Source organism: Peromyscus maniculatus, chromosome X (assembly GCF_049852395.1).
Source record: "Peromyscus maniculatus bairdii isolate BWxNUB_F1_BW_parent chromosome X, HU_Pman_BW_mat_3.1, whole genome shotgun sequence".
Classification (NCBI taxonomy): Eukaryota; Metazoa; Chordata; class Mammalia; order Rodentia; family Cricetidae; genus Peromyscus; species Peromyscus maniculatus.
Window position 1 is genome coordinate 84,471,803 of NC_134875.1, and position 26,779 is coordinate 84,498,581.

Genomic DNA, 26,779 nt, shown 5'->3' on the forward strand with positions numbered 1-26,779 from the left:
ACTTAAACACTAATGATTTGTGAGATGTGGCCTGGGGGGGGGCTGCTGCTGCTCAGCTGGGAGGCCCAGACCATGAGAAAACATGGGCCTAGGATGGCTGTCAGTCATCTTGAAATCCTGTCTGTCTTGGAGATCACCTTGTCCCTGCAGGCCTTTGAAAGGTGTGAGGAGCAGCTGAAGCTTCTCACTGGGTGGTCCCTGGCTTTGTTCTGGCATCTTGAGTGTGTGAGAAGAAATGCCTCTAAATCACCTCCATGAGACAGACAGTCTCCTAATTTAGAGTCTCTCTACTACCAGAGGCCCCAACGGGAATATCTGAAATGGAGCAACTAAAGGTTAAACATGAAATACAGACAAAATGGACGCAAAAGGTGACGTTATCCAGGCTCTCAGAGTGTGAAAGCCACAGCCCAGTCCTCCTATTTGGCAGCTGCTGTTGAGGGTTTTCGGGGTACCCAGAGCGCCCCCTGACTGCACCTCTATCACTTGTTGGTTTCCCCTTCGTCTGGTTTCCACTCAGAAGGAGTGCAGCACACAGGGCCATGAAAGAACACAGCTCGCTCTTTATTCAGAAGTGACATTTTGAAGATGGTCATAGCACACTTGTTACATAGTAGGTATGGCAAATCGTCGGATGTTCCTCATCAGCTTCCTTCTTTCTATATTAAAAACAACAAAAAAAGCAACCTACGGTTGGGCATAATGGTACACACCTTTAATGCCAGCACTCGGGAAGCAGAGGCAGGCAGATCTCTGTGAGTTCAAGACCAGCCTGGTCTACGTAGCAAGTTCCAGGGTAGCCAGGACTACATAGAGAGACCTTGTCTCAAACAGAACAAAACAAATCAACAAACATAAAAAACAACCTGGGGTTGGAGAGATGGCTCAGTGGTAAAGAGCATGTACTATGATTGCAGAGGACTTGAGTTCAGTTCCTAGCACACTTGACCTATGATTGATAGCTTATAACTACTGCTCCAGGGGATCTGATGTGCACACACACATACACCTAAAAATAAAATCTGGGGCTGGAGAGATGACTCACTAGTTAAGAGCACTTGTTACTCTTGCAGAGGACCTGGGTTTCAGTTCTCAGTACCCACATGGTGGCTCACAACCATCCATAACTCCAGTTCCAAGGGATCTGACCCCTTCTTCTGACCTCCATGGGCATCAATCAGGCACACACATAGTGCACATACATATATACAGGCAAAACATTCAAACATATAAAATAAAATAAATACATCTAAAAAATAAAAATAAAATCTTTCAAAAGAGAACATTTTGCTGGATGTGGTGGTACACACCTTTAATTCCAGCTCTCCAGAAACAAAGACAGGTGGATGGATATCTGTGAGTTCCAGGCCAGCCTGGTCTATACACAGCAAGTTTCAGGCCAGCCAGGGCTACCTAGTAAGATCCTGTCTCAGAAAAAAAAAAAAGATAAGAAACAAACAAATAAATCAAAATCAAGCCAAACAAAGTAAGCCATCAGCAGAGCCTTTGCCCTAAAGATCCCATTTTTCTCCAGAGCCTCACTGCTTTCCCACCAACTTGAAGTATGCCCCCCAAAGCTAGGGCTGCTGCTGCTTTGGGATGCCGAACCAGTGCAGGACTAGAGTCCAAGAGGGGAACGGCAGGGTCATAAACTATTGGGTCACATTCTAGGTCTCTTTTCTGTTCATTTTTGTTTTATCTTGACAGTCTTGGGGCTGGAAGGATGGCTTAGTGGTTAGCACCTCCCGCTCTTCTAGAGAACCCGAGTTAGGTTTCTAGCATCTGTGTCTGGCAGCTTGTAAACACTTGTAACTCCAGCTCTCAGGAATTGGATACCCTCTTCTGGTCTCCAGGGCACCTGCATATGTATAGCACACACACACACACACACACACACACACACACACACACACGACAGAGCCTCAAGCATTCCAGGATTGCCTCAAGCTCACTATGTAGCTGAGGATAACCTTGAACTCCTGGTCTTCCCTTTCCTGTTCCTCCTCCCAGGTGGAAGTGGATTGGACTATACGCCACTGGGGTGACTTCTGTTTTAACAGTCACTCTGTGATTACTTCCCAGGTCCTCCCTGATGTTTTTGTTACTATATGCTAGTGTCTTTGTTTCAGAAAGACTAAAAGAAAGAAGGAAGAGAGGGCCTGTCTCCAATCATGAAATGACTCAAAATGGACCTCCTCTCGCAGCCCTTCTGTTCCTGTTCCCGTGTGTTGAAGCAGCCATCTTGTCCCAGGCAGCACATCAGTGTATTAGTTCTGGGTTTGGATCGTTGAGTACACTACCTTGTACTTGTTCCCTCGGCACACCATCCTGCCTTGTGATGCCTCATCTCCCTATTCTGTCAGGGTCACTTTGAACAATTCTATTCCTGGCTTCTGAGGTATCAGCAACCCTGCCCAGCTGTCACACTTGATGAACAGATTTCAAGTTCAGCCCTTCAAGACACAGAGGACAATAGGAAACCCCACAATGCTAGCCCTACGGGGCCCCTTCTGGAATCCATCCCCCAGAGTTGTCCGGGAGCCACTTGTAACCGTCCCCAAGAGAAATTGATCTCCAATGACTTCTGCTATTCCAATTCACAGAAAAGAAAACCTGCACCCCTTGAGGGAAGGAGATTGACCCTTCTGTAAATCAATGGAGGCAGAAGAGGTCACAGGCTGATGCCATGTGTACCACATTTCCAAAGGAGAAAGAATTTCAGCAGGTCAGAGGTCAAGCCTCCCCCTAGCCACCAGTCCACGTTGGGGGCAGGGTGATGACCATGGTAGTGATGGCATTGGAGGAGGTGGTGGCAGCAGTGGCGGTGGCCCGGTGGCAGAGGAGGAAGGCAGGCTTATTTTTGCTGTTTCATTACGAGGCCCGAGGCGATGACAGGTTTCAGCTGCAGGAACTCAGAGCACTGGAGCAGGAGGATGGTACAGCAACATGATTAGGATCAGAGAGGCTTTATGCAGGGGGGCCCGGGGCAAGCAGAGCACAGCCCAGACTTGTGGGAGCTACAAGGCAGGAGGCCCCAGGCTGCTGGAGAATTGTGCTTCCAGCCTGAGCAGGCGCCAGGCTCCTGGGGCTGTTGGGGCAGGCCTGTGCACGGAGGCAGGTTGGGAGTGCTAACTGGATTTTTTTATTTTTATATCAAGACACTGTGTTTAAAATTTTTACAAAGGACAAACTCCATGGGTTTCCGTTAGTGTTTTAAGAACTTTGCTTAAAAAAAAAAAAATAGAAGAAAGAAAGAAAAGAAAAAAAAAAAGCCAACAACAACCAAAAACAAAAAAACAAAACAAAACAAAACAAAAACCCAAAACACCACTGTTTTGAAAGAGAAATGACAGACACAAAGAGACTGTAAATAAAATGGGGCAAATTTCTGATATCATTTCCCCAAGGGCAGAGGCAGAACCCAGATTATATACCCAGAGGCCCAATAAGGTTCTGGCCTCCACAGTACTTAGTTTACCAAACCTAGGCTCCCCTGGTCTAGCCAGGGTGATGCTGCAGTTCTCTATGGGGACACAGAGCCAGTCGATGCTCTGTCCTTGATGGCCCGCCAACCCCGTCCATTGCTAGCCTCTTCCTCCCCATAGTCTTGTTCCCATCTGTCACTGTCTTGGAGGGTCCTTTTCCTTGGTCTGGTTGTATGAACACTGGGAGTCCCAGAACCAGAGAATCCTGATCTTAGAGCCCCCCCTTCCAGAGCTGCTTAGCATTCAATGGGCTGGAAAAACATTGGTTCCATTAAAAAAAAATCAACAAAAACAAGACCCAGAGAAAAAAGACCAAGTCTGGGGGAGGAAGAGCTCTCCTGCTCTTTAAAGCTCCCGAGTCTGCAGTTGGTAGAAGGTGCAGTTCCCAGAAGGCAAGCACCAAGGGGGTGTCCAGCTGTGGCTTCCAGGGCCCCAGGAGTGTCTGGTCAGGTTCAGGGAGCTGGCTCCAGCCGCTGTTCCGGAGGCCCTTGGTACCAAGGACTCATATGTGTCCCCATTTGAAGGGCCTGTTCAGGTTTACTTTCTGGATTTGTGTTTTTGTACATGCGGGTGCATGTCCACATCTGTCTGTGTCTGTGCAGATGGGTCTGCTGTAGGGTGTGGGTGCGTGCGTGTACATATATGTGTATGTGTGTGCATGTGTGTTTGTGGGTCTGGGGGGGGGGAGAAAGCTGGGAGATGGGTTGTGCTCTGGGCTAGAGCTATACGCGGGTAGTGGAGTGTGAGTGCGGCAGCCCAGTACTGTTGAACCCTGCGGCAAAGGTGTTATAGGGATGCAAGGTCTGCAGCCCAACCAGGGAGTTGGGAATCATAGTGATGGTGTTGGGGGTCATGAGTGGGATGTCATCAGGGGAGCGCCGCAGGGTCAAGGTGTAGTCGGGCAAAGCTGTGAGGCGCAATGTGTCATGGGGTGGGCCAGCCTCACATTCGTGGTGAGTGGGACCCAACTGCAATGCTGCCAGCTCCTCTTCTGGAGCAGTTCCCAATTCAGGGGCACCCGTTCCCCTCTGGGGACTAGGCTGCCTCAGGGGCTCCTGGCGCCGTTTGTCCTTACGGTAATAAAGGGCAGCAAAGGCCAGCACATTGAGAAACAGGAGGGAGGCCCCCACAGCAATGGTGACACTTAGTTCAGTGGAGTAGTCTCGCGGGTTCTCGACCAGGAGTGGCCCTGCATCCTGGTCCCCGTTCCAGGACCCGGGGGCATTCTCATTGCTGTAGGCGGGTGAGATGGCCGGCCGCTTGGTGCTCCAGGTCTTGCCATTGGGCCTGCGAGTGATGTGAGAGCTGTGGGTGGTGTCCGGGGGCGGCACTTTGGTGGTCGTGGATGTATAGTGGAACATGTCATGCAGGTTGTACAGGTGGGGCACCAGATGTTTCCAAAAGGCTACCTTGGTGGCTCGGTAATGATCACGAACCCTTGGTTTCAGCCCGATGTGAAGGTAGAGCTGGTCCCGGGGATTGTATTTGGACCAGGCCACTTCCTCAAAGCGGTTGGCCTTGGTGTGAATGAACTTGGTATCCTGGGGTACCGGCTTGTTGGGATCCCTGAAATACCACATTGAAACCTGGGGTCACCATGCTACCTAGAGAAAGAAAAAGCCCAGCCTCCTTCCTCTCACTCCCACTAGTCTAAAATTTCCCACCGCTTCCATGTTTTTCAGGGTCCTGTCACCGCCCCCACCCCTTTCTTCCTCAGGGCCTGAACTAGTTCCCATGGCAGGCAGCATGAAAACATCCCATTCTTCCCTGAGCTCATCCGCTGCCATCAGGCTATACTAATGCTTTGTCTTCCCCCATGCGATTGAGTCTCTATCAGTCCTTTCAGCTGTCCAGTTGTATCAAGGGCCCTGGGGAGACTCTCTCCAAATGCGCACTCTTCCCCTTTCATATTGCCTTTGACCAGCTAACCTTGAACCCCACCATTCTACCAGCAATGCCTTCCTGCTCAGTCCTGATGCTAACAGAGTTCTGAGCCTCAACACAATTACTGTTTAGTGGTGCTGGGTGCCGGAGCCTGGGGCGTGTTAAGCAAGAGTTCTACTATCCACTTCAACAACAGCAACAACAACAAAATTCAAGGAAAATAGCACAGCACCATGCCAAGAAGGGGAATAAAGGGGTTAACAAGCAAGATTTGGGGAACTGCACAGGAAGGGAGATAATGGAAGAGGTTAGGTAGGAGGAGCACAGGGCAGGCATGCTGGGGTCCCAAAGAAGAAGACATCCCATTTTCTCCTTACCCGGTCTTGGCAAAGTTGGTCCAATAGGTCATCACAACCGCGCTGAGCATAACGTCGTTCTTGGAGAAGTTGCAGGGGAAAAGGTCAGTGGGACCTACCATAGGGACGCCGAAAACATAGGGCACTTCATCCCCGTGCGCTGCATCTGACCAGGCGGGCTTCATGAGGCTCTGGCAGTGGTGATAGAAGGCGTAGAAGTAGGTAGGCGAGCCATACCGGGCGTGCAGGTCAGCTGTCACCACGGAAGGTTCCACCCACTGGTGATCAGTGAAGAGCGCCACCAGTGTCTTACGGCGGGTCTCGGGGTTGTCGCGATCTGCCCAGTCTGTGTACATAAACTTGATGGTCTCCCGCAAGGTGTCTTTGCCCTCAGGATAGCCATACAGATTGTCCACAAAATTGGAGACAGAGTAGTCAAAGTCAGTGCCAGAGACACCATCCTCAGGGTCCACCACCCCTTCTACAAACTTGAGACCCTCACCCTGGTTGACACCTAGCATGATATCATAATTGAGGAACTCTCCCTGTTCCATAAGGATCTCAGGGTCATCAGGAATGACATCACCATCGATCACAGGGCCAAAGGCCACATGGTAGCGGGCTGGCTGAATGTCCTGTTCTACCAGCTCCTTGGCGCTCTTTTGTCGAAGACAATCCACCATATCCACGGTGTCCAGCACGTTACAGCCCACTTTGTCTGCCAGCAAACTGGTGTACTTCACTGGTTGGTAGTTCACAGCCCAGCTAGATAGAGCAGAGCCGCTTTGGATGATGGCCCTCTGGAAAAGCCCTACAGAATATAGGTGGCACTGGGTCAGAGTTGTCATGTCGCATATGATCAAAAAGCACCCTTTATCCTTTGTCACTGAGGTCCCCCTGTGCTGTGGATTGGCTAGGAATGAGGAGCTAATCGTTTAGCAGGGGATGGCAGGGCAGGACCGGAGTGGGGCTGTAGAGCTCCTCCTTTGATCGCTGAACCCCGTGGAGCCCCCACCCCACTGTTTCCCAGTCCTGGTACAGGGCCTGGTAACTTGAGGGTTAAGGGAAATGTCAGCGAGAATTAACCCCTTGGGTCCCAGAAATGAGCCTCCTTATGCTCCTTCCTCTCTTTATCACTCGTTGTCTTTCCTCTTGCTTCCTGCCCAGCTGGGCCCAGTTCTGTGCCAACGCACCACCAGAGAGCTGGCGCTTACACCACAAAGGGGTCTTTTTCATGAGAGATGAGAAATGCAGGCAGGAGAGAGCCCCACATTCTGGGAGTTTAGGGATGAATCCCAAGAGCAAAGGCCCTGGGGTCTGAGAGTCTCCTGGCACGTGCCCTGGCAGTGTGGACCCTGCACAGATCCCCTTTTGCTGAAGCTACGGACATATCACATCCAGATTCCCCATAGCTAGAGGGATCCCATCCCCCCAATTCAAAAAGAAGACGATTCTTGCAGCTCTCAGAAGAAAGAACTATCTTTCTCTGGCTCCAATGCTCCCAAGGGAGAATTTGGTTCTCAGGTGCGCAGGGGCAATGGAAGGATGCTTTTGCATGAGCCGAGAGAGGGAGAGAAGTATGGATTACTGCTGAAGAGAGAGCCGTTTTCCCAGATACTCTCCATGATACGTTTATTAGTGCTGGGAATAGAACCCAGAGCATCCCACAGGGTAAGCAAATGCTTTGTCACTGAGCCGTACCTCTAACCCGGGGAGAGCAAATCTTTAAAGAAGCCAGGTCTCTAGAGTCATAGTCCCCCTTAAGATACACAGCACAGTGTCATTCCAGGAAAGAGTCCCAGTCAGAAGAGGTGCCAGGCCTCTCTTCAGACACAGGCGCCCTTACAGCCAGTCATCTCACCCTCCTCTAGAGGGAAAAAGAGGAGTCTTGTTCTCTCTACTGTCACCTAGAAACAGATATTCTTTCTGGTGGTGCTGGGGATGGAACTCAGGCCTCCTTCCCTTCATTCATTCGCCCATTCATACTCTCTCCCTCCCTGTGTGTGTGTGTGTGTGTGCGCGCGCGCGCGCGCGCACGTACGTGTGCATATGTCTGCGTGTGTGTGTGTGTGTGTGTGTGTGTGTGTGTGTGTGTGTGTGTGCAAAGTCTTGCTGGAAGCCCTGGCTGGCCTCAAACTCATGGCAGTCCTCCTGCCTCAGCCTCCTAGGCCCTGGGCTTGCAGGTGTGCACCACCATGCTTGGCTTCCTGTTTCCTCTCTTTGCAGATGCAAGCGGCACATTTTAGTCTTCCTCCAGTGCTGTTTCTGGAGGGGCACAGGGACAGAGCTGCTGAGGCAGTGAAGCTGCCGCCTCGTGTTCAGAGACAAGCCTTCTTCAAAAGATGCCGAGGCTCTTGTAAGAGCACCCCCTCATGAGGTCAATCTCAACCATAAAAATGTCTTCTCGCTCACATTTCTCCCTCACTTTAGAGAAGGACACTTATTTCAAGGACAACTTTTCTCCATAAGAAGCTCAGCTTTGCCTTTCAGAGGTATAATGTTCTATCGTCTAGACAGAAAGAGAACATTCCCCTGCCTAGCAAAATAGGGTCTCTGCAAGCCCTTCAGAAACTCACTGGCAGAGGGACCCACACCAGAAACAGGAGGGAAATGAGTGTTCTTTCAGCGAGGTGGATAGCCCAGGAGGGAGCCTGTGGTCCAACAACAGTCTGCCTCCCTCAGGGCAGCCCATGTCCCAGGCCAGAGCGTCTCACTTTGGACCCATCTCTCACGCTAGATCACTTCTCCTGTACAGACTTTTTTTTTCCCCAAGAAAGATAGACAATGAGTGTTTCTTACACCTAGAAACCAATTTTCACCTTAGATTTTGACTCTGAAGTAACAGGCCCTTCATACGGAAAGATTTCCTCACCTACAAGGAATTATTGTCCCTTTAGAGAGAGGCATTCTATTCCCACTCTCCCAAATAAGACTCCTATGTGAGACGAGCACCGTTCTCAGGGTGTGAATGGGGATTCTTTCGCATGAGGAGAAGTAGTTCTTCCTGCACGGAATGATTTCCTTTCCACCCCCTCATCCCCCAGGGACAGAACTGGTGGGAGAGGGTGGGCTGATTCCCCTGGGCACATCTGGGATATGGAGCCAGGCATTCTGGAGCTCAAGGTGTACCAGCATTAAACTGTTCTATATTGGTCCTCAAGAGCTACTCACCCTCAGAATGATGAGACAGTGTGAGGAGGCTAACACAGGATGCACCGATGCCCGAGCCAAAGACAGTGATTCGACGGGGATCTCCTCCAAAGAAGGCAATATTCTCACTCACCCAGCGGAGGGCCTGGATTTGGTCAAGGAGCCCATAGTTGCCCTTAGCAGCCTGATCCCCAGTGCTCAGGAAACCTAGATTTAACAAAAGGCATGAGGATAATGAAGGGGAAGGGATGCAGGATTTGGGTTAGGATGGCAGAAATGGATTTGGAAAGATACCACAGGAAGGATAAGCATGCAGCCATGTAGTACTTCCCACCTCACTAATGCTAACATAAACCAGTGCTTCTTTTTGCAAGGCCCAGCATCACCACTATAGGCAGGGTAGACACCCTGCCGCCTGCCCATGATCCTGTTTGGATGGAGGGGGCAGAACATTTGAGGTGGTTGTTTCCTCTAGGCAGAAGAGTTCAACTGCAGGGCTTGCAAATGGCCAGAACTCAGCATTCTCTGCCCTAATGTAGTATCTGGGGATGTGACCCTAACGTCAGGCAAGATACAGTGGAGAAAGCAAGGACCCTGGAGCCAAACAGCCCTTGGTTAAATCCAGCATCTTCGACATGTGGCCTTCGGCAAGTTATTTAAAATCTCTGGGCTGTAGTTTCCTCTTCTGTAAAATGGGGATAAAAATACCTCAAAGGGTTGTAACGAGGATAAAATGAGCATAAGCCAAGCACATGGTAGATCTACAGTTACATTCCTCCCTTCGTTCTCTCTCTGAAGTGAAGAGCACACAGGCGGCAGTCCCTAAGCTCGCCTTGCCCTTCCTGTGCGAATCTGTCCACCTCCAGTTCTTTCCAGGGCTTTGCTATGGCCCCTTCTCCTCACTCTCAGGGCTGCTCTCATTTCCCTTCCTCCAACACCTAGGCAATCAAAAACTCTAGGGGATGCAGCCCAGCTATCTGTGTTGTTAACAAGCTCTCCAGGTGATGCTGACGCCTGCTAAAGTTGAGAAGCCACTGGGTCAGATCATCTTTTTCATCTGGTGGAGAAATGAGGAAGTCAGTGTGCTGCGTTACCACAGAAACAGGTCTTCCCGCCCACCCACTGGGATTTGCTGCTGAGGAGACTACATGTCACCATGGAGACTACCTTCCCACCCACCTGCTGGGATTTGCTGCTGTGGAGACTTGTTACCATGGAGACTACCTTCCCGCCCACCTGCTGGCTATCCCACAGAGATGTCCTATATCACCCCCTTCCATTTTAGACTGATCCTGCTGTCTCGTCCCTCTATCTCCTCCTTGGTCCCTGGATTCCTTGGAAGGCTCCATCTATCTTCTCCTGCCCTACACTTCTGGAAGGGTCCTTTCCAGGTGGGTGTAATTGCTATGCTCCTACACCCTGGAAACCTACACTTGGATCAGTCTTCTTTGACTCCACAGTTAAAAGCCTGTTCACAGCACCTGGAATCAGCTTGGTTCAGGGCCATGTTGGAGGAACCCACAGCTCACAGAGAGCTGGCTGGCAGTCCTGGCAGTCTGCAGGCAGAAGCTTAATTCAAATAGAGCCAAGCAGGCAGAAACCACATCACTATTTTTTTTCAGGTCTTTCTGTACCTAGCTTCTGCAAAAGAAGTCATCTTACCATCTTCAAGGGTGTTATTAATTTCCTTTGGTAAAATTAAGTATGTAAGTAGTTACTTATTCCCCCCAGAACCTTGGTGCGTGTCTTCCATAACCCCAGGTTCCAGATGAGAAAACGAAAGGGCATTAGAGCAAGCTTGAGAACCATGAGTGGAAGAACTCTATTCCTTCAGATGTGTGTGTGTGGGGGGGGGATGCAGTGTTTCTGTAGGGGGGAGGTCTCATTCAGAAATGCATGTGACTCCTGTGACTCTTAAAACCTATACTGGAGCTGGGTGGTGGTGGCACAAGCCTTTAATCCAAGCACTCGGGAAGCAGAGGCAGGTGGATCTCTGTGAGTTCGAGGCCAGCCTGGTCTACAGAGTGAGATCCAGGACAGGCACCAAAACTACACAGAGAAACCCTGTCTTAAAAAAAAAACACATTTATGGGGTGGGAGGGGGAAAACAATGGAATCCGTGGCTGATATGTAAAATTAAATTATTTAATAAATAAATTTTAAAAAATACCTATACTGGGCTGGGCTGGGGGCAAAGACAACAACCTATGCCAGCCAACACCCAACTCAGCTGCCCAAGCCTTGAGATCTCTAGCAAATTCTCCCATGTGTCTGCCTTCTCTCCTCCACCTCCCCTTTATTCTTTCTTCCCTTCCTCTCACTTAAACAATAGCCGATGTGCCTTCAATCTTTGTCAAGGCATCGTTCAGTGAGATATGTTCAAGTTGTCTGTCCTAGTTCATTCGACATGGTTGGGGGTTGGCACACACTGCCATGGCACTCAGAAGGCAGAGGCAGGAGAATGTTTGAGTTCAAGGCCACATGGAGTGAGTTCAAGGCCAGCCTGGACTACAGGGCAATACCCTAGGGAGAAAGGGGGTATGGGGGAGACAGAGAGAGAGAGAGAGAGAGAGAGAGAGAGAGAGAGAGAGAGAGAGAGAGAGAGAGAGAGAGAGCTGCCTGAAAAGCCTGAGTATGTAGAGAGAGAGTTTGGCCATCCCTCTGCTCCCTCAAACCTCAGGAGCTTCCAGATAAGGAACAGTGAAGTATGTGGCTGGGGCCATGCCATTGATCCTCACTACACAGAGAGCTCTTCTTCAAGTACTACAGCCAACGGGCTCCGAAGGTGATGGGTTAAGCATGACTGACCAGGAGTGCACAAAGCCTTGCAGCCTAGGAGAAAAGCCACTCATTGATAGCTTCCTAGGAACGTGGCCATTCACAGAAACTATGTGAGAATAAAGACTCAACTACCCGACTCCACATGTTGTCAAAATAAATGTGAGTCAGCCTCCTTGAACCCAAGTTTATACTGCGGTATACATAAGCTGCTTGTCAACAGAAGATGGAGGAATCTGGCAGATTGCATCAAAACTAGGTATTTGTGTCACTTCAGGATTGTCACTCACCATGTTTTCAGCTTGCCTGGAAGATACCTGAGCAATGATGTGGAATTAACTTCATTCTGAAACCCAGACTAAACTTGGCAAGCCATTGCGTTCTCAGTATACCCACTACCTCTAGGTACATCCACAGCCTCTCTCCTGCTGGACCCCTTTTTGCTTCGTCGGCTCCATGCCCAGCGGGAGTGTCTCACATATTAGCTCCCCCTCCGCCTTGGTGGGTCAGGGGTTGGGGGAGATCTTTATGAATTAACTTGCCCACATTCTCAGATTCTTCGAGAAGCTTCTTACATGGGCTGGCTGCACTCAGTGCCCAGGAGATGCTGGTGGGGAGAAGGCACGTGGATGTATATAACTGGAGTCCTAAACTGGCCACCTGTTTTTTTTTTTTTTTAAATATACTTTGAAAATCAAAACAGCAGAGCCTGAGCTACATAACAAACTCCCCAAGCGTCAGGAACAAACTCATGTTCTACGTCTAGTGCCAAGAGACAAAAACATCTTGTATGTACCCAGAAGGCAATCAGTGGCTTATTGATTTTATGCGTGCTCCAGAATAGGCACTGCAGAGTATGTAGGGAGGGATCAGGAACTCCTGACCAAATCTAAGCTTATGACTCTTTCTAAGTGTAGAGTAATGGTATTTGTATCATTAATTGCTTAAGCTCAAAGATACACTTTTCTGATTATCCAAATGAGACGAGGCTGTAAAGTCAATGATCTTAGGCTGAGTGTCATGGCTGAGCTTCAGGGGGGAGTTATGAGGTTCTCCTTTTAACTGTTTGTGTGCTGAGTGTGGTGATGTAGGCCTATAATCCCAGTACTTGGATGCATAGACAGGAGGGTCTCAAGTTGAAGGCTGCCTGGGCTACATGTTGAGAGTCTTTTGGTTGGTTGGTTGGTTGTTGTTTTTTGTATTTGAGACAGGGTTTCTCTGTGTAGCCTTGGCTGTCCTGGAACTCTATAGACCAGGATGGCCTCGAATTCACAGATATCTGCCTGCCTCTTAAAGGTGTGTGCCACCACCACGTGGCAAGATTAGTCTTTAAAAACAAAAAATTATGTGTGTGTCTGTATTGTTTTGATGAAGAATCCACAGCGGTCATCATAATCTCAGAAGAGTGCAAGGCCTCCGCAAAAGATTACGAATTTCTCATAGAGAAGCCAAAAACAGTGACGGAAGAGATGAGGGGTAACCACACAGAGTGCTCCCAACCAGCTGCCTTTCATGCAGCCCACAGCTCCTGACTGGTACCGTGGAGCCCTTGAATCCTGCTGAAGAAAGTATTTCCTCTCTGCCTCATGTCCCAGTGGTCCCCAGCCTCTGTTCCCTCATCAGCCATTGCAGTCTTTTCCTTACTTTTTCCTGGCTTGCTTTCTTCCCCAGGCTTTCCTTTCCTCCATTCCTTGCTGCTCTGACAATATGGTATCGGCTCACAGTCTTAGTATTCTCTGCACATTCCGGCAGTACAGGAAGACAGGGGAACAGGGAAGAACCACGAAGTCTAAAGCCTGTCAGACCATGAAGAGACCAGGGAGGTGCCCTACATGTTCCATAACTAGGGTCCCAGGGAGCCACGGAAGGAGACACAGTCTAAAACATTTTTTTCAGGCGTTCATTTTTCCAGAGGTTTGGTATTTTTGTTTTTGTTTTGTTTTGTTTTTGAGACAGAGTCTCACTATGTAGCCCTGGCTACACTAGAACTCGCTCTGTAGACCAGGCTGACTTTGAACTCACAGAGACCCACCTACCTCTGCCTTCTAAGTGCTGGAATTAAAGGCGTGCATCACCACACCTAGCCTCATTTCTCCAGATTGGCCCCAAATAGGTGTATATCCCATACAGAATTGTGGGTAAGTCAAGAGGAGACTGCCATTCTGTGCATATAACCCTGCCCAGAAGCAAAATGTGGCACCAGGGCTGCTGGGACTGGGACTGGCAAACAATGTAGCTCCTGCTCAGCAACCAGATGCACTACTGATTCAACATCTGGGTCCACAGACCCCCACAGAAACCCCGAGGACATAATCCTCCAGGGAAGAAGGTGGCTTCTTCATGCCACTACCGGAATGTGGAACCTGAATGAGCATCTAAAAGGAAGCAAGGTCCTATGTCCTCTGTCATCTTCCCTGGGGTATTGTTCACCTCAAGACCTTGGCCACAGATGGGTGCTGGCAGTCATGAAAGAAGGTATAAGATCCACAAACAGCTGAAATCACCCAAACAGCCAGAGTATATGATGGGTAGGATACGTGGTGGTACATGGGGGACACTTTGGGAAATACATGTATGTGTATGAGTATGAATAGGTGCACATCATGGGTAAGAGTGAAGGGATGAGCGTGTACATGTGTATACATGAGGGAACATGAATGTGGTTCAGGCAGATATAGGTGTGTGTGTGTGTGTGTGTGTGTGTGTGTGTGTGTGTAGATGCAGCTCTAGGTACAAGGATGTATGTATGTGTATTTGAAAGAAGGGGATGAGCACATGCGTATGTATTGGGTATATATTGGCAGAGTATATGTGGGAAAACTGTGTACATGTGTATCCATCTGGGTATATGGAGGGGGTCTATTTGGTGTGCATGTGTGAAGGGGATATATGTCCAGTGAATGGAATGGTTACCAGTGTGGAAGCAGAGGCTGTGTGTGTGCATGTGTGTGTGTGTGTGTGTGTGTGTGTGTGTGTGTGTGTAGTTGTAAATTTGTGGGGTAGGGTGTTGTGGACATATAGGAAGTTAAATGCATGTAAGGAGAAAGAATATTGGTTTGTGTTATGTACAGCAGGAGAGAGATAAATGTATGCATATGTGAAGTACATCATGTGTGAAGCGAATGCACAAGTGGGACATGTAGGAGGACACGAAAGCATGCATGTGTGCATGTGTGTGTAGATGTGTAGGGGTAGTGGAAAGCATATTTTTGTATATATAAGGTATGTGGAATTTGGGTGTGGATGTACAGAGTCTAGGTGTTTGTGTAAGGTGTCAATATAGGGGCAGCAAAAATTGTGACTCTGGGTGTGTGTGGTATGCATGGTGTATCTGTGGATAAGAGATGTGGAGCACAGTATAAGAATGTGTGTATATATATGGAAGGTGAGAAAAATCTGTGTGGGGTGTGGATGTAGAGCATATAGTGTGTGGGTATGTGGATATGTGTGTGAGCGAGACTGTATGAGTCTCGCTCTGTGAGGGTGTGTGTAGGAGTGGATTGGAGCTGTGTGCACATGCGCCTCGGGGAGTGAGAAGTATTTGTATGTGTGGGAGTGGGTGGATGGACGTGATGTGTGAGTGTATAAGGGTGTGTGGTTAAGGGTAGATTAGAAGGAATATCTGTGTATGCATAGGTACTTAGGACTGTGGGGCTGGGTGGGTATCGATGAAGATAAGACTCTAGAAAATTAACAGGGCCTACAAAATCCAGCCAAGCAGAGGTCTGGTAACAGAGGCCTGGCTTGAGACTTGGTGTGAAGTTTGAGCCATACGTGATGACCCATGCCCATAATCTCAGCACTTGAGAGGTGGAAGCAGGAAGACCAGGAGTTCAAGACCAGCCTAAGCTACCCAGTCTAACCCCTCCTTTAAAAAAAATGTATAAAGTTTGAACTGTATCTCCACTGGCATCTAATTATTCTGAAAAAGAAGCTGGGGATGAGATGAGAGGAACCCCCTGGTATTTGGGTAAGGGTGACGGAACATCATGACTTGGGTCATTAGCACCAACCAGCTAGAGCTCCAAGACTGCGTGAGTTAACTTCCCCAGGAGTCTTTCCCCCTCCCTTCAAAGGCAGCTTTCCTTCTAGGCACCTGGCAGAGAACCATACCTAGCACCCCGACCCGGTAGTTGAGGGTGATGACGATGACGTTGCCATAACTTGCAAGAACGCTGCCGTCAATCATGTTGCCTGTCCCTTCCATGTAGGAACCTCCGTGGATGTAGACCATGACAGGCTTAGCGCCACTGTCCCGGATGTCTGTAAGGAGAAGGGGTGAGACACAGGCTAGGTAGGATGCCCTTGCTCCCCTACCCCCGCCAGCCCTGGGGGGGGGTGCGGACAGCAAAGCTATTCCAGGTGCCAGGACACTACCGCCATCCCTGAGGGCAGGACTCGTGGGGCTGCTAGGCCCAGAGTTGAAGTATTGGCCAGAGAGAGCTGAACTTGCATAATGTTTGTCAAGATTTGGGTTTCAAGCACCTCCCAACTGAAGATGACCATGTGGGCATAATTCATCTGGGCCTGGGTGGCCACGGCTGGCTTCTGGGATGACAAGGAATAAAGAAAGGGCTTGGTGGTTCCTTAGCAGCATCAGGTGAGTTCCTGCCCTGCGCACCCAGGAGTCCTGGGACCTGACATGGCTTTAGAAAGCAGGAGCTGGGGAGCCCTGAAAACCCCCAGGACTAGACCAGTTACATGGAAAAACGGCCATTGGCAGCAGCTGGATCCCCCCCAGTGCAGACAGAGACAAGAAGGGTGGGGGAAGGGGGTGGCACAGGGAGAGAACAGGAAGGTGGGGAAAGGGGGCGTAGTGAATGGCAGAGATGGGGTGGGGGAACCTTATAGACAGGATGTCTTAACCACATTCCCATATCCCCCATTCTTCCTGGGCAAACTTAGCTGGAAACACTGGGCTGGAGCAGAACTTGGCACGAGAAGGCCTCCCCAGCCAGAGTTAAGATGTAGGAGAAGTCTCCACCCAGGCCAGTGCCGGAGGACCCATCGAGGGGTGCTTCCAAGCCCAGTCAGCATGGGGTTGGGATGGAGCAGTCAAGAGAAGGCTCCAGGCCCGACCTTGACTTGCCTGTCACCTGTCAGTCTGTGAGCTGGCCCACTCTCTGCCACACCGGCACAGGCCTGCCGGTCACCAGTGGATCCCCTGAACTGCCTGGCCCCTCCGGGGCCTCCAAAGGGGCGGGGCCCAGAGCATGGGTGGAGAAGGAAAAGCTCTCTGCTGCAGCACAAACAATCTCGTTATCCCAAGGAGGAAGGCTGGTCCCATTACCACCCGAGAATCTTAATCTTAGTTCATCTACTGATGGCTGTGGTATCTGGGCCTCAGTCTGGCAGGTTAGGTCACAGTTTTTCTGGTTCTGTTCCCAACCTACTGCAACCTCTGGTCCTGTGGCTGTCTTTCTTTTGGGGGAGAAAGCTCGGGAAGTGTCAGCCTTGAATGTCCCTGTCTTGCCCTTTGGTGTGCCCTACAGGGCCACTCTCCCAGGAGCTAGGCTCCTCATGAGACCCAGAGGTCTCCTTAGTGAATCCCAAGCATCCTCTCACCATCCAGCTTACTTTGTGCCAATTCCCACCCTCCCTGGCCCTGCTTGCTCTTCACCATTTCTGCTGCCACATATGGGCAGATGCCCATGAATCATAGAAGATGGGAGAGGGTCAGGGGCCAGGGCCAGGAAGACACCCCCCCTATGGATCTACTTATGGTCAGTCCCCTGCTCCTGCCAGCCGTGTCCATTACCCCAGAAGTCCCAGTGGCCAATGAGGCCAAAGACGAAGGAACAGCCCAGCGGCTTTGTACAGGAACGGAAACACACCAACGGACGGACAGACAGACAGACGGGGCTTCTCCCCATTGAGAAGGGGAGGGGCTCTGTGCCATGCACCAGCCGCCGCGCCCTGCAGCCCCCAAATACCTTCATCTTCATCCCCGTCATTATCCGCTAAGTCCTCGCCCTGTTTCTTAGCGCCGGATCCTGGGGACCAGACACGGGGAGACACAACAGCACAGAACAGAGAACAAAACAGAGAGAGAATTCAAAAACAGCATGACTGCAGTGTGGCCCAGCAAGCCAGCTCTGGGCCTGGGCCCAGGACAGGCAGGAGGGATGGCAAGAACTGAGGGAATGGGTGGGCTGAGGCCCAGACCTTCATCAGGATGATGGTGTTGCAGGCCTCTGCTGTGCTGACCGCCCTGCACCTCCCTGGCCCGCCTCCCTGGCCCCAACCAAGTTCATTCAGTTAGGAAGGAGGTAGCAGCAGGTGGGCTGGGGCACGGAGCCAGAGGCCCATTTGCGGAGACTTCATTCTGGATGGAAGGGCTGCATGTGTAGACACAGGCAGGCTGAGCTGGAGGGCAGGGATAGGTACTGAAGGGGAGGGGTGACAAGGCCAGCATCTGCGGATATCTATGTAACATACTTAAGGCAGAGGTGATTACCGGGGACCCCAGGTCTGAGCTCCCAAGTCCCAGTGGGCAGATTCGAGCCGGGCCTCAGCTGACCCTGATTCCCGCAGGAGAAGATGGGAGATGAAATTTTTCCTCTGGCCTTGTTCACTGCGCCCCCCCTTGCTCTTGATAATGGCAAATAGGGCTCCTGCCCACAGGAACCAGTTTTAAGAGCAGCAAGAGTTGCTCTAGGAGAGAGCCAGAGGGGGAGGGAAGGAGAAGGGAATGGAGGGAGAGAGAGAGAGAGAGAGAGAGAGAGAGAGAGATGGTTCCTACCATATACTGAGTATCTACCACATGCCAGACATTCTATTTCTACTGTACTGCTTGATCCTTACATCCCAATGAGGTTGGCATCATCTTTATTCCTCTTTCACTGATGGGGAAACTGAGGTTCAGAGAGGTAAAGTGACTTGCTCAAGATCACACAGCTAGGAAGTGCTAGAAGTGTGAATCAAACCCAGGTCCGCTTGACTCCAAAGCCTTTATGGTCTTTCCACTGCATCGTGCCACCTTTCAGGGGAGAGGAAAAGGGAAGGAAGAAGTAGATGGGAGGAGAGGTGGAGCATGAAAGGAGAGGAGAGAAAAGAGGCCAGAGGAGGAAGGAAGGTATTCCGGACCTGGGGGGTAGGTTGGCACCCCCTCTCCTTCCTGTTCTGAGGAGACTAGAAGTACATTTTGGAATGGCTGTGAAAAGACACGATCGATCTACTGCCTGGTTGCTGGTCAGTATCAAAATGGAGTCAATCCTGCTGTCACCCCACATCTTACCCCCTTGCTTCCATGATTACAGATACCTTGAACCTGGAGCAAGCAAATGGCCCTTTCTCTGTTGGTTTGCACTCTGGCGACTGAATGTCCTTATAGTTATTGATCAAAACAGGAACTACTCTCATACTACAAGATGGCCTTTCAACTTGGGCAAAAGCCCAGCTCTAGGAGAAACAGCCCCTGGCTTCCTGAACTTTCAGTGGTACCTACTGTCTTAACATGTTAGCTCGATACTTCCCAGTCTTGCCCTCAGAATCTCAATGAGACATGGCCACACAGTGGATCTGCCACCAAACAGAATCACTCATTCCTAAACATAAATGCCTTTCCCCTCCACGGAGGTAGGGCTGGGGAAGATCCTTCCCAGGACATCCTTCACTTCCGGGGGCTCCTTCTATGCCGCTCTGAGGGTACTTGGCTTGCTACATCACCTCATCCTTGTCCCAGCCTCCCCTGTACAGATCCCTCTGCGCCTTCAGCACGTCCTTGATGAACAATTCCTTGCTGCCATGGGCTTTACCAGGCACCACCCACAGACATGGTGCCATGTAGGATCCCATATAGGCCACCCCAGCTGCCCTGTACATCACACACACACACACACACACACACACACACACACACACACACACACACACACACACACAGACTGTGCACCCAAAGAGGCAAGATTCATAACTTTTTCAAATGGCTAACAGGCCCAGGATGGGGCCTGGGATGGGGAACTAATTTGAACAGTTAAACAAATGCTCTCCCCTATCCTATCCCAAGCCCGCTTCCCAGACGGGCCTATGGACTTAAGGAACCCAGCAGAATTTTAGTGCCAGTGTAGGAGCGTCTTCTGAACAATGATTAGACTCCGTTCACAGCCCAACAGCACCTTGCCCATCGTCCACAATTACAGTTGGCAAAATAGTCACACTGCATGATGGCTCCCAGTCAGCAATCTGGCCAAAATCTCAGCATGAGCTTGGCCTGCCCTGGGCTCTTCCTAGAGCCCTGAAAGATCTTTCTTCCTAAGCAGTGGCTTATACTAATGTATCTCTTCCTCAGCCCACTGCATCCCACTAAGCAGTAACTCAGGAGAGCAGCTTTGAAACCCTTTCCCTGAATACACGGATATGTTAATGGAAGGCCACAGCCAGGATGGTCTTTCTGCCTTTCCATATGGAAATGGAGGTTCTTAGAAGAAGAAGAAAAAAAAAAAAGACTGACCTCTGAGCCTGGACTATATAAAGAGTTCATGGCCAGCCCAAGCTGCATAGCAAGACCCTGGCTCCAAAACCAAAATAAAACACAGCAAAGCAAAGAAAAATGAAAGAGAATCAAAAGAATGGCATATGAGTTGGCAGCAGGGGCCAGGAGTCAGTCAAGGGTTGCGCTCCCTAGACAAGTGCTCTTGCTCAGGCCGTACTACAGAAATCCTTCATTTGCATGAGAGCCTGTGCGGGCTTCCCACTGCGTGTGAGGGCCTGGGCTGGATGTGAAGAGAGGCAAAAAAATGGTAAAAACTGTTCGCAAGTCTGACTCCATGCTCTAGCATGCATCAAAAGCCCTCCACATACGAGCTTTTGAATGTGCTGATTCTGCGGCTGTCCTTAGAGATTCTCATTCAGTAGGGATCGTTCCATCTCAGGAATCCTGATGACACCCGAGAAACCCTGCCCTAGAGCATCAAAGGAAAACAAAGGCCGAGCTTGCTAAAGCCTTGTAAGGGTCGAGTTATGGCTGTCCTTGTTCCTTAGGCTGTTGCCAGAGCCGATTGGCCCAACCCAGCCGCATCTGCTCTATGTTTTAAGGAGGTGGGATTGGCCAGGTGGCAGTTACCTCCATGGGCTACAGTGGAAAGAACATTTCCTGAGGGTCAAGAGCCCCAGGTTTTGGCCCCAGATCTGCTCTAGACCAGCAACGGGGCCTTGTGCAGCAAGTCACTCCCCTGGGCTCGGTTCCTCATCTGTAAAATCGGAATCCTGCTTCCTGCCTTGCTTGCTTCCCTAGCTGTGGAGAGGCATTTACGAGGTAAATATGAGAACCCTTGCAGAAAACATAAAGTGGTGTGCAAACAGGAAACATTACTATATGGGGAAACAAATTCCTTTCAGCAGGAGGCCGACTTTAAAATTGGCTTTCTTTAGAGTCTACAGTTTCCAGAGATTTCCAATTTCTGCCACAGAAGCGCCTGGGTCTTTCGGCTATGCTCTGGCCAGAGGTGGTGAGGCAGGGGCAGAGTGCGTGCTACAGAAGAGCAAATAAATCTGTGTCCCCGAGTATCCCTTTAGCTTCAGGAGGGGAGAGTTGAGTATAGACCTTCACCCCAGGACTGAGTACTGGAGGGATGGATGGTCCTTGTCTCTGCAGCGGCTGCAGGGAAGGCGGAGCTTCTGGCTCCACCTCGAAAGCCTGCTTTCTACGGAGGTGTGACCAAAAGAGCCACCAGCTCCATCTTTGGTACCCTCCTTGGGGAAGCTGGGGAGATTGGCAGTGATGGGCTTTCTGCTTCTGCTCTGAACCTGCCTTAGGCCACGGGATCCTCTCTGCAAAGCAGCCAGGGCCCTTGGAGGAGGTAGGGCTGTAAGCCTGGGACCTTTAAGTCTGCTCACAGCCCTCTCAACCTGGCCTACTTGAAGGAAGACTGGGTCCTCGGGGGGCAGGGGCAGGTGGGCAAGCAGCCCTCCCTCTCTCTCTCTCTCCCTCCCCGCCGGCTCGCTACCTACCTCCTTTCCTACAAATTTTCTTGTTGGGCTTTCGGGCGCATTCCTTGGAAATCCGCTTTACTGTAAAATGAATAAAAAACTAAAAAATAACAGGAGGCCTCTGCCCAGGGGCATGCATCCCCCCCACCCAGGCCCCAAGAGCTGAGCTGCTCTGCAGCGGCACATGGCAGAGAGCCTGTCCCACCATCTCCTTGTTTCTGTCACTTACCTTAATGTGACCCCCGCGGGAGGAGGCATCAGCTAGTGGGAGAGGAGGCACCTAAGCATTGCCAACCAGGCTGGCCCCCCGCCCCCCCCACACGCCCAGCTCCCTCAGCCACACACACCTACCACCTTTCGAAGCAGGTGGAATGGCAACAGGAGGGCCTGGTGGAGCCAGCATCCTCCCGCGGGCAGCTGCCAGCAGTCACCCATACTCCCCCAGGGTACCCCCATCCAGCACTGGACCTAGACCTGTCAAAGCTCTCAGGCCTGGCCAGCCCCCTTCTGGCATCAGTATCACTCACACATGGGAGCTCGGACAATGCCGGGAGAGGGAAGAACAGGGAGGGGAAAAGGCCAAGCGGAGTGATGGTTAGAAGCATTTTCACAGACAGACAGACGCATGCTGCAGGGCACACAACCACATGCAAGCCACAAACACGACAGGGCAGGCGGGAGGCAAGGAGGGCGCAGTGCCTGGCCGCAGCACTCACCATCTTCCGTGGGCACATAGACATTCAAGTAGAGACAGTCTTCATTGGGCTCCTGGATGTAAGTGGCGACGATATCCAGGTTGGCAGTGAACCAGACTGGCAGCATGACTTCGGGCACAGCTGTGTGGATGTTCTGGGGACACACTGGAGGGAAGTGTGTGGCGTTCCGGATGCCCGACCAGGACGGGGGTGGTTCCGGGGGCAGGAAGCGTTTCTCGCCGATCGGGGGAGCTGCGTAGGGTACCCCCAGGTACTGGTCCACAGGACCCAGGATCTCACTGGGCAATGGTACTCTGGCACCCCTTAGCTTCCCAAAGTGAGTATTGACTGTGGGTGCTGGGGCCTGGGTACTGGCCCTCAGCACCAAACCGAGGAACCACAGCGTGAGGCACAGACTCCGGCCAACTGTGGGCGTGGGGCTCAGGGACAGCGAGGGCGGGCCAAGCTGCAGCCACATGTTCCGGGCAGGGGTACTGGCAGGAGAGGCAGACTCCGGGGTCACAGCATCAGCCCAATAGGCAGCCCCTTCATGGCCACACTGACTTGAACCTCAAAACCGAGCTCTCGAGGGACACCTACAGGTGCCCAGCAATGCAGAGAGCGAGTCGTCCAAGCACCACCACTTCGAAAGAGGGCTCCCTTAGGGCCAGACAGGCCTGTGGAAAGAGGGAAGCGTGTGTCATCTAAGATGGTCTGTGAGGGCTGGAGAGTCAGTCTTTGGGCCCCTGGTGGGCTTGGCCTATTTTCCCACAATGAGAGGTTTCACATGCCCAGGGTTCTAGGGACTCACAGGTGATCCATTGCTTTTCAGAACTATTTTATGTGCCTGGCCATGGTTGGAAAAAATTCTAAGGGGATGAAGAGTGGCCGTTGTTGCCATTGCAAATTCACGGTCCCCCGGCTCCAACTCCATCACCAGTGGAATTCACCAGGGTCTTCTGGAGTCAGAGCATGTAGTGATAGGGACAGCTGGAATTGGCTTCCAGTATGGCTGCCAACTTCATTCCGGGACTCGGAGGTATAAGAAAAGAAAAGCAGCAGCCGGGCAGAGGGTCCCACAGAGAGATGCCCTTTACCCTCAGGCAGCGCAGGGAGCCCAAGAGCCAGTCCTCTGAGTCCAAAGACCCTTCCATGCCCCTCCTTGACACTTCCCCCCAGCCTTCACGGCTGCCAAATGATTAAACCTTTGTCATTGTGCCGCCTGGCTCTTCATTCACATCAAATGCCAGAAGCAAAGGCAAAAATCGGTCTGCTGAGCACGCTAGGCATTGTGGATGCTAGTCCAGTGTAAAATAAACAACAGGGTGTAGGGACATACACTTGGAACTCATGAAATAAACTCACAAAGACTCAAAGAGGGAGTGAGAGACCAAGCCAGGATCACAGACACTGCAATATTCACTGGTAGAGACATACATTCCAAACCCACAGAGATCCCCTCATTTAGTCCCACATTCCAAAACAGACTGCCTCACACAGCCAGAGCCTCACAGTGACACATTCAGACACACACAGAGACCTACTGAAACCAAATCACACATAGCCGCATAGGTAAATATCCAGACACAGGCGGCATAATGGTGACACATAGGTGGGGACAGAAACAGAAATAGCAACACACTCAGACACACAGGCCTTCTGACAGTTACAGTCAACACATATACACAGGCACACAGACATGTGTGTCCCGCATGGACACGCATGCACACAATGAGCACGCACGCACGCACGCACACACTCGTGTACACACACACACACACACACACACACACACACACACACACACACACACAAGCGCACATTTAGTTTTCCCCCATTTCTCCCGCCTTCCGAGATTGCAGGCATGTTCCTTTAAGAAGTGGCTGAAGGGGTGGGGGAGGGAGATTGGGAACGACCGGCAATCGGCCACCAAGGGAGGGGAATGAGAATGTGTGTGTGTGTGTGTGTGTGTGTGTGTGTGTGTGTGTGTGAGAGAGAGAGAGAGAGAGAGAGAGAGAGAGAGAGAGAGAGAGAGAAAAGCAGGCAGGCGGGTAAAGTGACTAAAGAGATGGGGGCTGAGAGGAAATGGGGAGCAAAGTATTGGGGTGGGGAGATCCCAGACACTGCCCAGAATGCACCCCGGGTGGAGAGGAGGAAAGGAGGAGGGGAAGGGGAAGGAAGGGGTAGAGGGAGGTGGGGCAGGAGGGAGTGGGTGGGTGTGTATATGGGGGGGGTAGTCCGCAGCTGAGTTCACACAATCCCCCCATTCACCGTCTCCATGGCAACTCTGGGGCACAGACCGCTCATTCACACGGCTTCCCTGCCAGCACCCCCCCCATTAACCCCCTCGATGCTGCCCCCACCTCATAAATTCCATTAACCCTTTCGAGAGGCCTTCCTCCCCAGTAACCCTTCGCCAAATGCCAAATTCCCCTGTTGAGTCAGTTCGCTGCAGCCCCTCCCTCTGGTGAACACCTAGACAAACCAACCGACCCCCAAATGCCCTCTGTACCCTAGGACCCACTGTGAGTTCCCAAGGCCAAGATCTCCATTCTGGTCCAACTTGCAATTTGGGAGAAGAAAGGGGAGGCTGCAATGCTGGGATGAGAATGGCATCTAAGGGGACTTTGGGGGCTGGAGCGGTATTGGGTAAGGGGCATTGTGTTGGAATGGACCAGTGTTGAGAACTGCAGAATCGGGGGCTATGTGGGTCTAGAATGGTATTGGAGGATGAAATTGCCCTAGAATGGGGAGGACAGAAGAAAGGCCTCCGTTGGGTGGGGGGGCTGCAGAGAGTGGGGGAGGGAACCTGGCTATAAGATGCTATGATGGAAGGGGGATGGGGGGTGCACTGCAGGGGAGGGGGTATTGGCAATATGCTATTCTAGAATGGGGCCGGGGGCTCTGCTTAGGGGTATTTTGGTGAGCATGCAGGCTGGACCATAGAAATAGAGGGACCATGGGCGGGAGGATGATAGGGATGCAGGATTTAGGGAGGAGGTAGAGGAGAAAAGCAAAGCGAGGGAGGGTTGGGAGGTCAGGGGTACCTATGGAGAACACGGGGTTGAGAAGGATGGGAGCCACTGCTGGGGAGGTGGAGGAACCCGGGATTGGGAGGGGACAGGATTGGGGAAAGGTATGGGCAGCTAGAGGATGAGAGACCGGAGCAGGCGGCCTCACCTGTTCCCCAGGCGGCTGCAAACGACTGAACCCGGCCACGGACCACCCATATCGCCTCCAGGCCAAGGGCTCCGCACCCGAATCCCCGAGATCAGCTCTCCGGCAGCCTGGCTGCTGTGCCCGCGCACCAAGGGGGCGCGCTGCGCGTGCCCGGACACGGGGGGCGCGGTCCCTGGCATTAACTCCTTTTGTGCCAGTGATGGCTCAAGTCCTGGGGCATGGCCCAATACCCCCACTCCACGTTCAAGCAAGCTCTGCTCCACCTCTCCCGACTCCCTCCACACCTCACATGCCCAGCTATCAGACAGGTAGGTGATCTTCCAGGACAGCAAATCCAAACTTAATCTGCAAAGCTCGAGACCTTGACGCACAGGGAGAAACTGAGGCACTGTATGCAGAATACCCCCGTTTCTTGCTACAGAGCCTTACTTGGCAACCATCACCTCTCCTCAGCCCCAGCACCACCCGAGCAGCAACCACCAGTGGGGCCGCTTTGCCCTCATCCATTACCCTCCCAGAGGTCAATGTCATACACTTGTGCTTCTTCTATTAAGGCAGGCCAGATTCAGACTGTTAGCACACTAGTTGTGTGACCTTTGTGGCTTCCACCCCCCACCCCAATTGCCAATGTCTTTATCTAGTTTCTATATGTAATGCACCTGTCCACTTGACCTAGCACACATATACCCCCAAATCCCTGCTCAATGTCCCTTATCCTAGCAAATTTCTATCCACTGGGGCTCGTGGAGTATATATGCCAGGATAGAGTCAGGAAAAAAATTCTTCAGGTGTATTGGCTTACCATACCTGGGAACCCCATTCCTTACTCATGACTTGGGCAAATCCCATGTGTAGGAGGGCTTTGTGGGTTCAGAGGGACTTTTCAAAATAACTTGGATATTGATTGATTGATTGATTGGCACGCCTGCTTTTATCAGCATACTGAACACTTCCCAGCAATAGGGTGCAACTACAGTTTGGAGGGTCCCTTCCAGTTATCACCCAACCATCAGCCTAGTGTAGTCCTCTCCCAGCCCAGGCTGGGCAGACCAGAGATCAGCATTGTCATAAAGCAATTGGGCTCTCCAGCACAGCCCTGGGTCAAAGGCCCAAGGCAGATAGGTCACAGAGGGGAGAGTGGTCCAGCCCCTGTTCCGAAAGTGTCTCGGAAGGAAGTTTTAAATTGGGAGTGAGCAAGTTACCCTGGGAACTGCCAAGGTGGGTTGTGTGAAAACGTGAAGTTGCAGCAGCAGGGCCAGAGAGCAGCAGGCGAGGCTTTCTGCTGGCCTCTCTTCCCGCTAGAGCCAACCTGGACTTCTGT

At 51.4% G+C, this 26,779-nt stretch overlaps 1 protein-coding gene across 3 annotated transcripts; it reads right to left on the bottom strand.

Annotated features, from left to right (window-relative positions):
• Window positions 1-541: 541 nt before the first annotated feature.
• On the bottom strand, window positions 542-25,593 carry Nlgn3 (neuroligin 3). Of its 3 annotated transcripts, none has more exons than XM_006981133.4 (7): window positions 25,459-25,593; window positions 22,300-22,955; window positions 17,587-17,646; window positions 15,767-15,916; window positions 8,897-9,082; window positions 5,747-6,536; window positions 542-5,051 (listed from the first exon to the last, which is right to left on the bottom strand). In XM_006981133.4, exons 2-7 carry the CDS (start codon window positions 22,754-22,756, stop codon window positions 4,208-4,210), a joined length of 2,487 nt encoding a protein of 828 aa, XP_006981195.1. In that variant the 5' UTR covers window positions 22,757-22,955; window positions 25,459-25,593; the 3' UTR covers window positions 542-4,207. The 3 variants fall into 3 exon arrangements, with proteins under 3 accessions (XP_006981195.1, XP_076417903.1, XP_006981196.1); XM_076561788.1 differs by lacking the exon at window positions 25,459-25,593 and adding an exon at window positions 21,605-21,664 and having other exon boundaries at window positions 22,300-22,890; XM_006981134.4 differs by lacking the exon at window positions 17,587-17,646 and having other exon boundaries at window positions 25,459-25,587.
• Between the last annotated feature and the right edge of the window lie 1,186 nt (window positions 25,594-26,779).